General features: G+C 41.9%; 1 protein-coding gene across 1 annotated transcript; it reads right to left on the bottom strand.

Annotated features, from left to right (window-relative positions):
* Window positions 1-1203: 1203 nt before the first annotated feature.
* Window positions 1204-14314, bottom strand: LOC8025987 (GTP-binding protein Di-Ras2). The gene is made up of 3 exons (XM_029977645.3): window positions 14144-14314; window positions 11176-11343; window positions 1204-1677 (listed from the first exon to the last, which is right to left on the bottom strand). The coding sequence occupies exons 1-3, from the start codon at window positions 14312-14314 to the stop codon at window positions 1204-1206; spliced, it is 813 nt and encodes a 270-aa protein (XP_029833505.2).
* Window positions 14315-16143: the final 1829 nt, after the last annotated feature.

The raw sequence follows: 16143 nt of genomic DNA, 5'->3' as shown, positions 1-16143 counted from the left end.
CGCCGAGTATAAGTTATTTTTCTTTGAAATAAGTTTCATGGCAATTTTGCACTCTTGTTTTGTGTGTGACTCTGCAATCACGCCCGAAAAAACAGCACCATATACGTCTTTTTAGATAACTATCACGTGTATGCTAAATTTTGTTACTTTTTAACTTTACTGGACCTTATTAACTTGTGGGTGCTAGTATCATAGGGGAGTACCGGCGAAATTTCGATAAATACTGCTTTCTCTTAAAATTCATACAACACATTATTTTTGCGCTGAACATTAAAGGAAAGTAATGTTCAATGTAACATTACATCAAATTAGTAACCCATATAACAAGCCTCAATAATTACTTTTCGTAAATTTCTTGACGTTTTACATTTTGGTCTCAGAGGCCGAAGAAGCTTGACTGAAAACGCAGAAAACATTACGTTAGACGTTATAATATGGAGCAGTATGGGGGCAGCATAGAATGTGTCCCATTAATTACAAGAACTTTGGTGGTGTGATATGAATGCTGGTTTAGGCTTACACCAGAAAGTAAAAAATAAAAACGCAAAATAATGTGATGTTTTGGCTGCATGTTCGACATGCAAGTTATACAACATATAATGTCACCCCACTCGAAAGCGCAGGAACATTTAAAGGAGAGGCCTATGAAGGACATGTGGGGTTATATACACCAACTGAAATCAGCTGGTCTGGGAGATGACAGACATGCTTCTGGTAGATATGGTGTTGCTTCGATGAGAGTTCTGAACTATAGATGTTATGAATACATTAAATAGTGATATCAGAAAATGTAGACGGAATCGCCACCTTGTAACACCACAAACGTCAGACATGATACATAGCTTCGCTCCATCGGATATTAGTTTCGATGAAACAACGGCAGTTCTTGTAAGTGTTTGTCTAAATCCACGTCAATGGCCCGAACAAACCATCCTCTTTCCTGCCCATTTCCACGACGTGCCGTTGAAATCACCGTGGTTTTTTTTACTGGTCCAGATATTAATAGGTGAACCTCCCGTGCGACGATCTAGTCCTACTTTCCAAGAAGTTACAAAGAAATAGCCAATTGAGACGGCGCATTCAAAAGTGTCCTATAACCACAGTTCAATCTTCGTAATACCTCGAAGAACCGTCGACGCAACAAGACACTTAAACGTACGCACCGAGACATCGGGACCACTTTGCTGAGCAACGCACACCACGTCACGATACGGTACAGTCATCGCCAGCTGCCGGATCTTTCAGCTTAGCCTTCTTGCTCGTTCTTCGAATGAGCGAACGACTTCTTGGCTTTGCCTTCTGCACACCAAAGCCATCCAAAGCTGTCGAGCCACTTGTTGACTTTTGTAAGGACGATTCTCCGCCTCCAGTAGACGAAGACTGGTCCCTCTGCAAGGATGTGGACGAGAAACCGCGTGTTCTGAGTCCTGTTACCCTCGCGCTGCAGCGTCGCTGCAGAGCTGGCGCCTGCTCGGAGGCCAGCGGAATTCGGCCGAGCTGAAGAAAGGCTCTGAAGACTTCGCGGATGTTCACGTTGTCCTTGGCCGAACATTCCATGAACTTGGCTCGGAGTCGTGGCAATTCGCAGAAAAGCCATTCAGCCACGTCCTCCTTGCTGACTTGACGGCGGTCTTCGGACAGATCTAGCTTGTTTCCGACCACGACGATTGGGACCTCCTGAAACAAGAAGTTGATGATTAATGTAATTTCAGGTTGTGCAAAAATAACATTGTGGAGCATCGACGTATTAGGTAAATAGAAAGATTTTGCTAGATCTACTATTTCACCGGCCAAAGTTGTTATTGTGAAAATCTGGTTTCTAGAAGCTCTTTTTTGAATACTTTGAAATTGAGAGTGCTTTAAAAACGCCACACACGACAATCGTCAAGACCCACCATCGGCCTTTGCTCTTCTTTGCATATTTAGAGGCTTAAAACTCAAAACCAGTGCATATACCTCTAACAGAATGTATTCTGACTAAAAGAATGGTGTAAAGAGAACGCAAAGCGAAAAAAAAAAATTAAAAATGTTTTTTTTACACAACCTGCTGAAATTGAACAAAAATGTGAAAACCTTCTCTGTTTGATAATTTATTTCTCAGTACTCATACAAAATAAAAACACTAACTTTGCTTAATTTGGAAGGCAATGCAAGGTCCTACACGTGGTATTATTTTAAAAGCGATAGTCAACATAGTCGACTCAAAAACAAAAACCGCAGTTTCGGCCACAGTTATTCGCGGAGGCATGTTTGGGGATTTTTTATAAAGATTGAAGCGACGAATAATAAATAGTAGTCATAATGTCGTCTTACATACTTGCATATATATCACACTATAAAATTATAGACGCTCTCATTTGAATATATTAAGATTGAGAGTGATTAAAAAACACCACACATGACAATCGTCAACACCTCGTCGTTCTTTCCCGCTTCATTGAGATTTCTTTTTCTCAGAAACTAAACATGCCAGGACATTAAAATAAAAAAGGATCGTTCTTCTTGGAACATGCGCCACGAACTATAAATATTTGAAGGGAAATAAGAAAAAATACGACTGCACCTCGTTGCCTGAATCCAAATGAAACCGCCCAGTGAATATCTAGAACGTGCACAGAGGAACGATCATCTTGAAACATACACTTTTATTTTGTTTGCACCCTGGTGGCACAAGGCCTTCGACCGGGTTGCCCGAATGTTACACCTTCACCGGCCTCCTATGCCGCCAGGCGGTCAAGTGTAATCCGCCACACGAAAGACGCTCCGTCATCGATAGTATGCCGGAGCATAAGTACGTGCAAGGGCTCTTGGGTCGCAGCGCGGAGATAGTTGTCAGTAGATGACAGGCGGGTGGCAGCGAGGAAAATTATATAGGTTCCCTGCTTTAGAGCGCAGAAGAAATAGAAGATTCATAAAGCAGTTTGACAACCCCTTGCCAAGAAAACTTCCCAGGCATAAACACTATGTGGCGTGCAAATTTGACTGCTCCTTGTGGATATCTTGCATTTGTTCACCCGCCAAATAAACCCACGTGGTTAGGTATCCCTGACCTCGACCAGTGAGGCCGCGTGCTTGTCTGACACGCCTTCGCGCGTTCCCTGCCCCTCCTCAATGTCGCCCCTTGGTGAATAAGAATACGTGGGTGATGAGTTGCAAGTTGTTTTAAGAGGCAGATCTTGATGGCAGTGGTTAAGGGAATACGTGGTTCTTAGACGCCAAGAAATCCCTAAAACACTGTTTCTTTTTTTTTTTTAATATTTTAAATTTATGGCATTGTTTTCTTTTGGTTTACCAAGTTTCTCATCTTAAAGATTATTACGTGAGCCATATTACACTTCATAATATTTATGCAGGCTGAAGTTGCGCTGAAGTTGATGTTAAAACGACACTTTCTCAACTCTGCGAAATGTTAGAAAGGAGATCTCAGCAATTTTCGCAGACAGAAATATAAATTTCTTAACAAAATGCATAGCTAAAATGCACAATGCGTACAATGTTGGAAGCAAATTATTCAATATAGGCGTAGGAAAATATTCAATCGAACTATTGTTTTATGGATTGGTAGCCACACATTGAACGCTGAAATTAAATGTGCTGTAAAGTCACCAGTTAAATCCAGAAAAGTGCTTCCAACATTGTATGCTTCATAATTTGTAGTATCTAGCCATATGATAAAACGTGTTTTTCAAAATAGATTTTCACTATTGCTTCTGTAAACAAAGGGGGTAAATTATAATTATCTCGAGAAAGAACCTACTCATTAAAAAAAACATACTTGAAATCAGCACGAAAAATTAAACAAACTTGTTCTAATTCATTTGGTTTGGTAAAAAAAAAAAAAAAAATACGGAAGAACGCTACAGGACCAATGTTTCCCATTTAACGTTTACTAAGCGATAGGGTGCTGGGCGGTAAATCTCTAGTATGGCCTTCCGGTAATATTATTAAGTGTAAAAAGGCGTGACTGAGGCCCGTGCTCTCCACATAGACTATAGGGTCCCCAGTATCGTGACTCGGCCACTGGCATTGCCCGCTGGCTTAAGCCGGTGGTCCGGAGTGTCAGGTCCTTCGAGTGGTTTGGGTTATCCTTGTACAGGGCCTCGTCGCGACCTCTCGTGAAAATAGGCTCAAACACTCATTGGGCGCGTATTGTCATGTGGCGCTTTTGAGCGGCAGTGCTAACGTTTGAGTCGGTTGCGGACAGATTTGGGGTTCTTCGCTCGATGTAAATGGAACAGTCACTTTTAGCTCCCCGTTTGGTTCGGTTTCGTTTTAGCCTGAAAGTGCTGAACCCAGACATGGCTTATTAGTGCGGGGCCTGGTGTGGACACCTTGCGCAAACAAACCATTGCCGTTTTTTCTTGTGGTTTTTCTTTCAGCATTGAGTCAAAACTACTATGGTGGTTGAAAGTGTCCAGTGGGGTACTAACCTAAGTAATAAATTCTAATGCCTGCTAGCCCCGTTTGGAAGCAATATGTGGAACAGCGACGAAGTCATGTTACCGCTAAAGTGCCTCAGAGAGCATAATTGATGCTGCATAAAACTACTTTGCTTTTACCGTTACGACGCTTAGTTCCTCAGTAGTATGAAGTGTCAGTGGTGGCAACGGTATGAATGACGATGCTTGAGCATGGATAAACGATTGCCGTTAGATTGTAACTTTGCGAAAAATGCTAGTTTAACGAATTTTGTTGTACCACCTGGTAGCGGAATGCTCTCCTATAGTGCGATGACCGATAAGAAAGCGTGTTCTTAGCGATCAAAAAGCAGTAGCAACGGCTTTTGAGTCGAGTTTACTTTATTCATAACTTCTAGCGCAATACTTGCGCGTCTGTGTAGAGCTTTGTTTATGTCTGCGGACTTTGTCTTGCTGAGCCCTTGTTACTTAAAGGCATCTTCTAAAACGCACATCATCTTCCACTTAATTTAAAAATGCGTTTATTATGTTAAAAAAACTCGCACATGCATCACTGGGGTTTGAATCTGTTGATCAAAGCACTTTTGCGTTTAGCGCCCACGTCAGTTATGCGAATGTTATCTTTAAATAGAATTTATAGCCTCAGAAGAGCGGAAAACGAAACTGACAAACAGTTTACTACCAAACAGAAATCTCCAAACTATGCACTAATTTGGAGATTAGGCTGTCTGGACAGGTTCAGGCCAGTCTCCATCAAATCTTTGCGGCGGCATGTGTTTTGTCTTCCTCATCTTTTTCTGTGTAAACGGCTATATATTCGTGCCCTTGTGCGAAAAAACACAGGCACCCAGCTGCTTTTGAGATTTTTGTTTAGTGACGTTCATTTCTTTATTTATTCTTATTTTGAGATTTTAGATTATGACGTTTAAAATTGTTTAAACTTTTCCCCTTGCTGGTCCCTGCCTTAATATTAATGCAATTCTGCAGAGCTTTCAAAAAGAGCAGAGTAATAAATTTTGGAATGCAATCATAAATGTCTAGTTAGAGCCACGTCGACTCCAGATTAATGTTTTAAGGCATTTTATTTTGTCACATATGAGCGTTATTCATTCCCTTCATTTGTTTGTAACTTATAACGAAATTGAGACATAAGCAAAAAAAACATAACGCCGGAAAACAAATCTGAAGCAAGAAACGTGATCATAATCAGTCACGCCCTTTGTATTATAACCTTTCGTTGACTATAAAAAAATTAACGAGGTATGAGCGAACTACAGAAAACCTTATAAGAACTTATATGTGGTCAAATCTTTCTTAGGTTTACTCTCACTTGTCACACTTCTGCCGTGACAGAAAAAAAATATTTGTTTTAAGGCTTGGCATTGTGGTGATTCTTCAGACAGATCCTGAGTTTAGAATAGCTAGTCAGGTGCTGTGTGTAGATTACTGAAGAGTTTGATGAGAGTGCGCTCAAGAGCAACATCACAATTATTGACGTTAGAAGACATCCTCCCAAATACGTCACAGGGGCCAATGAGAGAATCGTATAAGGCCGATAATTTATTTATTTTTATTTGAACCGTTACTACATCGCCGCAGAGGCATTATTGTAGGGGGTATGGTACATCTTAGAATAGATGCTTGGGCGAGTTGGATATTCATTGTAGGAGAAGCGCTAAAGTAGACTCACTCACCCTCACACTCACACTCACACTCACACCAGAAAAACGGTCACTCACGTCGCGCTGACTTTCAACTCAAATTGTATTTTCGTCTTCTTTCGTTTTTCTTTTACCCGTATTAAATTTGTCACCTCACTTCTTTCTCTTCTGTACAAAACAATTAGCAATGTCTATCGCACATTACCTACGAGAATCAAGATATAACAATTCTTTTCCCGTCAGCGTTATGGATGGACTACTAACACAGGTGTCACTCCTTTTTATGATGTTGGCGGCCTCTATTATCTCACGTGGTAACTGATGATGGTTCTTTTCGAATTTGAGTTGAAAATCAGCGCGACGTGAGTGACCGTTTTTCTGCTGTGAGTGTGAGGGTGAGTGAGTCTACTTTAGCGCTTCTCCTACAATGGGTATGGTACAGGAAAGTAAAACGATTATACGTCACATTGTATCAGACATGTTCATAAAAAGTAAGACTATTGATTAAAAGAAGTGCAATAAGACTGTTACAAAACTGTTACACAAACAAATACAAAACTTGAAAGTATAAAACAGAGAGGACGATGACCGGAACAGGACATCTTGAAAGATGTCCTGTTCCTGTCATCGTCCTCTCTGTTTTATACTTTCAAGTTTTGTATCTATTAACCAACACGCTCGTTTTTAATTTTTACACAAAATCAGAACAAAACAGTACAAAACAAAAACTTCAGCGCACCACTATTAAAGGATGTCTAATAATAAGGAGGAAAACATACCATCCGAACTCTCAGTGACCACGTGTTGCGGAAGACTGTTCCAATCACTAATTGATTTGGGGAAATATGAGTTCTGAAACATTTCAGTTCTACACCTAATCTTCTTTATCTTTAGCGGGTGGTTCACCCTTGAGGAAAGGTAATCAGGGTCATGTAAGTAGTTGTCCTTCACAATACCTGTTTGTCCTAAGTAAATACCTCTGAAAAGTTTCATTCTTTCTCCGTGACACCAAAGACTGCCCCTCCAGTTGTTTCTTTAAATCTGTTATGTTTGAGCAAAATTCATAATCATTTGCAACAAAACGGGCTGCTCTATTTCGCACGCGCTCTAGTTTCGATATTATAAATTTACGTAATACAGGTCCCACGCTGGACAAGCCTACTCTAAGATTGGCCTAACATTAGTTACGTATAACAGCTCCTTAATATTTGTTGGGGCCATTTTGAAATTCCGTTTGCTAAAATTTAAAACGCGGTCTACATTTGCTGTTATTCCGTCAATGTGCTTAGTCCAGGAAAGATCGCTGCTAAGATAAACCCCTAGATATTAGACATCAGCAACCTCCTCAAGGCCAAAACCGTTGAACTGATATTTTTATAGATATGGCTGTTTTTTTGGTGAATCTAACATAATTGCATTTATTGATATTAAGAAACATTTGCCATTTGTCACACCAGGTCATCACTTTTTCAATGTTTGACTAAAGTAGAGTGTCATACTCACATTTAACCGTTCTATAGATTACACAATCAACTGCATATAATCGTACACTGCATGTTAGGTTTTGTGCTATGTCATGGATATATATCAAAAGAGAAGTGGCCCAAGTACAGACCCCTGTGGGACGCCCGAGGTTACATCTGCATATGGGGAATTTCGACCACCAACGACTACGCAATGTTTACGATTTAACAAATAATCATTTATCCAACTAAAAAGATCGTCGGGAAGGGCCAAGAACGACAACTTGTGCATAAGAAGTGAATGTGGTACTTTATCAAATGCTTTTTGAAAATCTAGGAGCCAGCAGTCAACCTGAACATCCTTATCTAGTGAAAGTGAAAGGTCATGTAAAACTCAGTGAGCTGCGTAGTGCACGATAAACCAGCCCAAAAACCCACTGAGACTTTGGAAAAAAAGGTATGGAATTCATAGTGGTTAACCATATTTGAATATATGATATGTTCACGTAACTTGGAACAAACGCAAGTTAAGGAGATGGGCCTCTAATTATAAACCAGGGTTTTTTGGCCTGACTTATGAATGGGCACAACATTTGCCGTTTTCCACTCCAATGGTAGCCTGCTAGTAAAGCGCGATTTGTTGAAAAGAATAACTCGAAAATATAAAATTGCTGCAGCACAGGCTTTCAGAACGTGGTTAGGAATGCCGTCAGGCCCCATGGATGAATGGGATCTCAGATTACGCAGTAATTTCAGTACGTCATAATCTTCTACAACAAACTGAGGCATTGTATCAAAAGTTGCCTCGAAAGATTTTCGTACAACAAGCCCGCTTGTTGAAAAGACAGATTGAAAGAAGTTATTGAAGCAAACAGCCTTGACAAAGTTATCGGAGGTCAGTTTTTCATTGTTCAGAATTGCTGGAATGCCTACTTATTCACTCTTGCCCGATTTTCTAACCGTTTTCCATAGTTCCTTTGGGTTGTTAGGTAATTTTGGTCCCAGTGCCAAATAGTAGTGTTCCTTCGCTTCCTTAACTTTATTCTTAAAGATATTATCCAGCCACCGAAGTTCAATTTTTTGTGGCTGGGTCCCTCGTTTTCTAATATTTTCGAAGGAATATTAGCTTTTTATTTAGAAGGAGTTGCAACTATTTTGTCATCCGCGGTTTGTCATTTCTGCGCCTTCCCGACAACATCCTAGAACGAATATATTCAGCGATAAGAAAAGAAAGTTCATTCCTAAATAGATTTTATAATTATTCAATGTAAAGCAATGTGCACGGAAGATAAGCCAGGAGGTCGAAAAACAAGCTGCCGTAATCCCCTGGATCAAAGAAATAAATTTTTTGGGAGCATGGCTTATCAGTCGCAGCATGGTTACATGTAACATTTGTAATGATAGCTTCGTGGTCACTGATGCCCGGAGCCGTCGTTACCGAACGGATGGCGGACGGGTGGTTTGTAAAGAAAAGATCTAGTATAGATTCACTTGTTGCACCGTACCTTGTTGGAAGCAACACAAACTGTTGCAACTTATGGGCGTCTATGAGTTGCTTGAAAGTTTTATACAGTGACGAAGAATTTCGCAAAAGTGGCAGATTGTCGACCCAATCATTGTCCGGAAGATTGAAGTCGCCACCAAGAATAACGTCATCAGGCGTTATTGCAGATAACACATTTGAAAGACACAAAAGGGGATCCAGTGAATTGCTACCTGGGGGTCTATAAAATGCGCCTACAGTTATAAATTTATAGCCTTGGAGTTCTATCTTGCACCAAACAGATTCGCACATACAGTCTCGAAATTCGAGGGCTGTGCTTTGTAGGTTTTTCGAGACGAGTAAAAACACAACCCCTCCCCTCGAATTTCTGTCTTTGAGGTAGACTTCGTAGTTGGGTGGAAATATTTCGGAGTTAGTTATAGAAGCGTCAAGCCAAGATTCGGTACCGCAAACAACATCAGCATCCGTTGTAGCAAGAATAAAAACAAGGTCATCCTTTTTTATTTTTGATGCTCCTACAGTTCACTGTAACAAAGACAAGTTCTTGTACGTCTGGCCTTCTGATATCGCTTTTTTGTCGTGGCTATACAGAGGTTTCAAACACGGTGTCGGCCTCAGGATTGTGCTGGTATGTTTTACCACGAATAACTAATTTGTTGTATCGTAGTTTGAATTGGGCGTTTTGTTCCCTGGCGTACTCTAAACGTTTGCGTCATGAGAGTTGTATCGCAGGTGAGAAGTCCTCACCAATGAAAAGGCCACTCCCCTTTAGCTTATAGGCGACGAACAGTATTTTTTGTTTATCTTTAAATGACGAAAACTTCGAGATAAGGGGGCGTCCCCTCTCTTCAGAAAAGCAGCCTAGCTTTTGAGCACGTTTGATGTTAGTGGGCTCAAGCTTTACGCCGAACTTACCAGAGCAAAAGGAGACCACCTTGGCCTCAGATTCTTCCCAGGTTTCATTTGCTGTGTCCGCCAAGCCGTAAATAATAAGGTTGTTTCTCCGCGATTGATTTTGTACGTCATCCTGACGTGGTATAGTAATTCCAATTTGGCTGTCAAGTTCTAGATTCGCCATTTTTATTTCTGAAACTTCGTTTCTCAATTATTTAACCATAGTCATCTCGCTTTCAATAGTTATCATAGTTGACAAGCCCTCTAGTTTTCTTTCAAACGATGTTTGCATTTCCCTAATGACTTTCAATTAGTTCAACATCGGTTTTTGCTCCTCGTTCATCCTAGGTATTAGTAGCATAGCCTCAACTAGTTGTTTCTCCTGGGCAGAAGTGATCGGGCCTGGGTTCGCTTCTATATCTCCTGCCATCAAAAGTCGTTGTCTTACGACCCTAGCCACAGCTAGACTCTATTTAGTGTAGCAATCGGTAATACCAACATACACTTTATACAAAAAGCTGAGTTTCGGTGCCGACAATCCAGAATGGCCGTTGTGGCTTACAAACATAGGGACGCTTTGGGATTGCTGGCTTCCTCAGGACTTGTTTCCTCATCCATCTTGCTTAATCATATTAACTCATAATTTAAGCCATGCCATCACACCTTCTAGACAAGAGGGCCAAAGTGATGAATATCTATACGTCAAAGACTTCAATTGAGTTTAGAGCCCAAATTGGACATGACTCGCGCGTCGCAGGTCGGCTGGTACTCAAGTCGTCACTTAATGCACTCGAGTTCTACCCAAAAGCTGACACATTACTTGTGTTCAGGCAGTGCCCCACGCTGGCCTGCGGAGTGTGGCGCAGAAACTTCAGCACTACAGCAGCCCTGCAATCTAAAATTTAAATGTCTGCACCGCTGTAGTTAAAAAGAAAAAGAAAGCTTTTAGCCTTTCTATTTTGGTGAAGAAGGAAGACTAGTGAAGCTGGTACTATGGTGGGAATGAAGTAATGATTGGCCACAATTCGCAAGCCAGAGTGGAAAGGCTGGAAAGGTTGCTGGCTTCTATGAGCGACGGCGGCAACCAGACATCCGGCAAGCCGGCTGTCTGGTTGCCGCCGTCGCTCATAGATGGCGGTAGCTGTCCGGAGTGTTGTGTCGACATGTATTTGCTTGCGGACACGATCTTTCTGGAAACTAGCCCTTAACAGCTCCGCTGTGATACAACTTCGTACCTGAAAATCCGCCTTTTGCTCTCTGATTTCCTCGAAGCATTGTTTGACGTGCCTGAAGGAGGCCAGCGAGTCGAGGCTGTAGACGAGGAGGAAGGCATGTCCGTTGGCTATGGACAGTCTGCGCATGGCGGGAAACTGGTGGTCGCCTGCAGTGTCCAAGATGTCCACCTGGAACGGAAGGAGGCAACAAAAAAAGAGTTTTGGTTACTTGGTTCCTGAGCACAAGTACCCGCCGCTGAAAATAAGAGCTGAAATATCCGATCCGGACTTTTTCCTGTGTCCGCGATCCCCACAAGTTCTATCTCCCAACTTGTCAAATAGTGCCATGTAAGGACTTCAACTTCGCATTCTATTCCTAGTTCGGACTACAGCTCTTTCCGAAACTGGCAGGTACGCCAAAGAGGCAAGAAGGATGTCTGTTTCAGCTCACATAGTTCGCGACTCTATATCTACGCAACTTGAGCTTTAAAATGGTAGGTTGTAAAGTGGGCTGTTTCATATGACGCCACTTGAGCTAAAGTTTACCCCGGCAACAAAACGGTGACTGGCGTTAATTGTCACTGCATATTATTACCGTGTATTTAGACATAGAAATACAAATGCTATTTAAAATTAAAATTTCTCCGGTTACATTTGTGTTGCAGTACCGCCTGGCCCATTATTTACGTGACAAAAAGGTCAAGGACGCGTCAAAATTTGCGCTAACTTTTTAGTTCATTTTGCAAAAGCTGGTGATTGCTGATTGGCTGCATGTTTCTCTTCCTAATTTTCGAGGGATGGTTCCTCACCTCTTTTTGATTGGATTTGATATGAGGCTCTCGGCAACTTCCATAAAATAGGTATCAAAATAACCGGCAGATTATAAGGCCGGTTCACATATCTGCGGCTGCGTACTGCCGGAAAGGTTAAAAACCTGTTTAAGTCTCCTGCGGCTGTTTACGAGTCACGACCAGCTGCCCTACCGCTCAGCCCTAGTCGCGAGTGTGCGAAACAGCCTCAAAACAGCTGTCCGCGCTGCGGAAAGTCTGTTCATCAAATGGTGAGTAGTCTTGATTAACAAGAAAGCACGTCATTGAGAAAAACGGCATCCATTTTAACAAGTTTACATTGCTCAGAGTTCAAATGCAGTGCCTATTTCAAAATATGCTCTTCGTACACGCAGATTAAATGTATCATGTTTAAGTTTGTACTGAAACATAAAAGCTGAAAAGTACTTCGCGATATATCTTGGTGAGTAAATCTTAGTAATTCTGAGTAAGAAGAAAATACTTTACTTACTACTTGGATCAGAGCAGAACAGAACTCACCACTGAAGGTAAGGGAACAGACACCAAATATCATCTACACACCTTAAATAACAGATAATTTGAAAAAGCTTTTTTGCGCATTTTTTTAATGCAGTTAGAATATCGAAAACCGATTAATATTAAAAGTAAGTGCTCTTGAAAACGTTTTCATTTGATGACCATATTACGATCCAGTGCTTGACAGCAAGACACAACCAGAAAACGATATTGTGAGTGTCTACACAGTGTGAGAAAGGTCTGCCAAATATCGCGACCTTGATTTACGCTGGATAAGACATTTGGCCATGGAAATACGTCTGTCAGCTTAGAGTCTCTAATAATCGTGACGCAGTACTGGTAGATGACGGCACGCCGCTGTGTATGCAGTACTTAATTAAGAGCAGAAACACTGTGTCTCGTTTCATAGACATCCTACGCGCTTCGGGTTTACATTAGTCGATACCAAAAAAGTAATACCTTCGGTTTAGTTTAGTATAACTAGGTCCTGGCGTCTACTAAAAGTTTAACACGATTAATGGTCACTTTTTAATTGATTAATTGATCAATTAATCGGGCTCGTTCGCTTCCATGCGTAATAAATTTAATACTTTTTGCCTTTTCCGAATATTGGATGAACGTCGCAATATACAATTTTGATTATAAATCAACCTCGATGTGTATTTAAAAACAGTTCAAAGACAATCGGACTCGCAGGTTATTACTCCAGCTGCATGAGCAAAGCGGTTTGTGGATATTCTCCGGGAAGGGCGACCTCCTTTGATTGTTCACAAACGTCTCCGCAGCGCTAACCGGGCACTTGAACGGCGTTGAAGTGGTCGAGTCACGCGTAACCTTCTGCACTTGTCAGAAATAACAAATCTTGCCCCTACAGTTTACTTCAATTTAGGGTAGATCTGAACCTAAGCTTAGCCCTCTATACAGCTGTACTCGTCCACGTTTGCATGGTGAAAGCTTGCAATTTTTACTTTCTTTTGGTTCATCGAAATTTTATGAATTAACCGGACAAAAAATAATTAAACGCGATTAAAGCATTAATCGATTAGTCGATAGGTTAATCGATCAACTTCCCAGCCCTCAACCCAATATAATAAACCAGAATTCACATTTAGGAGCCAACCTCATAAGTGTATGAACACAACTGACGTATTTAACGTGACAAAAGTGCGTCACAGAATCGCACCATTCAAGCTTGTCCCACCGAAATAATTCACAGCGTATAAAACAAAGACACCTCGCCGAGCGCTCAATTACCGCCCAAATATAACATTGGCGATCCAGACCAGATGCAAGAGTGACTGAACGAACCACAGCATTAAAGAGATTATTGCGGTTCTGATACTTTCAATGGCAAAATGGTGCCCGTTCTCTGTGGTATGCGCCCTTCGGAACTTCAGCAATGTTCGTGGGCTTCGAGGACCACCATTTCACATTAAAATTTTCAGAAAATCGGTTTTGACTTTTGAATACTATATAACGGTTAGCTCTGAAACTTTGACATACAATTCGGACAGCTATCGCTACATGTGGGTAAAGACTGGGCGTTCCAAATGCGTACTTTTTTATGAAAAAAAATAGAACAAAAACAAAAAGAAACAAAAAAAACATGTATACTTTTTTTTTAAAAGTTTGTAGTTCGTTTTAACGCGTATAAATAGACTTACCTTGAGAGTCATGGTGTCCAGATCGAACTCCTTGCAGAAGAGGTCCTCGACCGTGGGCTTGTAGCGGTCCGTGTACGTGTTGAATAGAAAGCGCTTGACGATGGAACTCTTGCCCACTCCTCCGCCGCCAAGGGTGACCAGTCTCATTCTGTACTCGCTCTCCTCGCTCATGCCGCCTTCCCGACCCGGAAATTCCTGCACCTGAGGGAAAGTCAAAACAATGCAAAATGCGCTTAACGTTGTTTTCAATAACCCCTTTTTTTTCGCTTTTTTTAGTTTGCTTGCGTTTTTTGGGCGACTGCAATGAGTATTTAAAAATGTTAATTAGCCAGGGTTGTCTGCCTCGTACATAAGAACCGCCAGGCACGTAGCCAGGATTTTGATTTGGGGGGGGGGGGGGGGGGGCGGGAGGGGGGCGACCTTGACAAAATGCTGTATGAGGGGAAGGGGGAGAGGGAGCCCCAGCAAAATGGAAGATTTCGGGGAGTCCCGGGTTCCATGCCCCCCCCCCCCTCCCCCCCTTTCCCTCTTACGTGCCTGGGAACCATTATATACTTCGAAAGTCAGTTGAAGTATTGCAATATAAATGCATTTTTTTCTCATTTAAATTATCATCATCCGGCTTGGGGTAATACCACGGCAAGAAATCTTAAGATAACACACACTCTTCAAAAACGAATCTTACGTAATCTTACTAACGTGCCTTTTTACTTGAATACTTAACACCCGCTCAGAACGTATAAAATAACAAGCGTCCATAACGGGTATAATCATTGGATTACTATGGGATATAAAAATGAACTGCTCAATAATAATACCTACATGAAAGAATTGGATGATTTCTAACGTGTTTCGGAACATAAATTTTGCAGCCAGTGATCGCCTAGATTTTGGGAACGAAATGTTATCACATAGATCACCCAAACTATTCAATGCTTTCACTCGGATGATGATATCTTAGATGTGATATCTTAGATATGATCATTGAATTGATTCAGCGAAATTTAGGGAACACACACGCGCACGCGTGCGCAAACACACACACACACACACACGCATGCACACACACAGCGGAGCTTCAAATGACATTATATGTTCTTAGTTTCACGACTTTATCAGTATAGGATTAAATTATAGGGTGTGCAAAATACAATTTACAAGTGTTTTCCCCGCCGCAAGCAAAATAAACTATGTATCGCCGAAGGCTCGTTTTCAGCCCCAATGTAGCGCTAGCGTACCGAACCAAACGCCAGTTTCAGAACCAACCACCCAGGTACCACACCATGTCGGCCGATACTGGGATTACATCGGCCAGTACCGGGAGCTGTACGGCGGATCCCGGCCAGGGACGCCGGTTAGAAACCTGCCCCGGCCGATATCGGGGACTCGTTGTCTAAACTGGCCAGTACCAGCTGGAAAGTTCCCGATACCGGCCGGCATAGTTTTCTTTCTGTAATCACCGGCCAGTTCAGCCACGGACTTCCCGGTGACTGGCCGACATCGTTTTCTCGCTGCTTTCACAGGCCATTCGAGCCATGCAAGTTTGATATGTAACCGACATAGCTTTTTCGCTGATATAGAAACTACATGATGGTTACAAATGACCGTTAGGTTTAGTATGCTAAAAGGTGACACCTAATATTATACTTAGCCTAATATTAACGCCACGTCATCCTTGAACCAGTTAAGAAGGGCTTATTTCCGGTTTGTTAAATAGGACGGGATGAAACATGGCTGTGGAATGAAAGTTTAGTTTGGTTTATATCTATTAATTTCTTAGAGCGCAGCTCTTGGGCGCCCGTTTCCGGCTTGAGCGGCATCGCTGTCGCAGTCGCCGTCGGCGTAACCGCGCGTTTTACTACGGGAAACGTCCCATAATGCAACGCGCGGGTCTCACTCGTGACCCGTGCATTGCATTATGGGACGTTTCCCATAATGTCGGCATGTGTGACGACAAGAGGGTCCCGCACGTTGCATTATGGGAAGCGTCCCATGATGCA

This window comes from Ixodes scapularis, unplaced genomic scaffold, assembly GCF_016920785.2.
Source record: "Ixodes scapularis isolate PalLabHiFi unplaced genomic scaffold, ASM1692078v2 PGA_scaffold6__148_contigs__length_123643588, whole genome shotgun sequence".
In the NCBI taxonomy this organism is placed as follows: Eukaryota; Metazoa; Arthropoda; class Arachnida; order Ixodida; family Ixodidae; genus Ixodes; species Ixodes scapularis.
The sequence above is the reverse complement of the archived record's forward strand: the minus strand, read 5'-3'. Positions and strand labels throughout refer to the sequence as shown.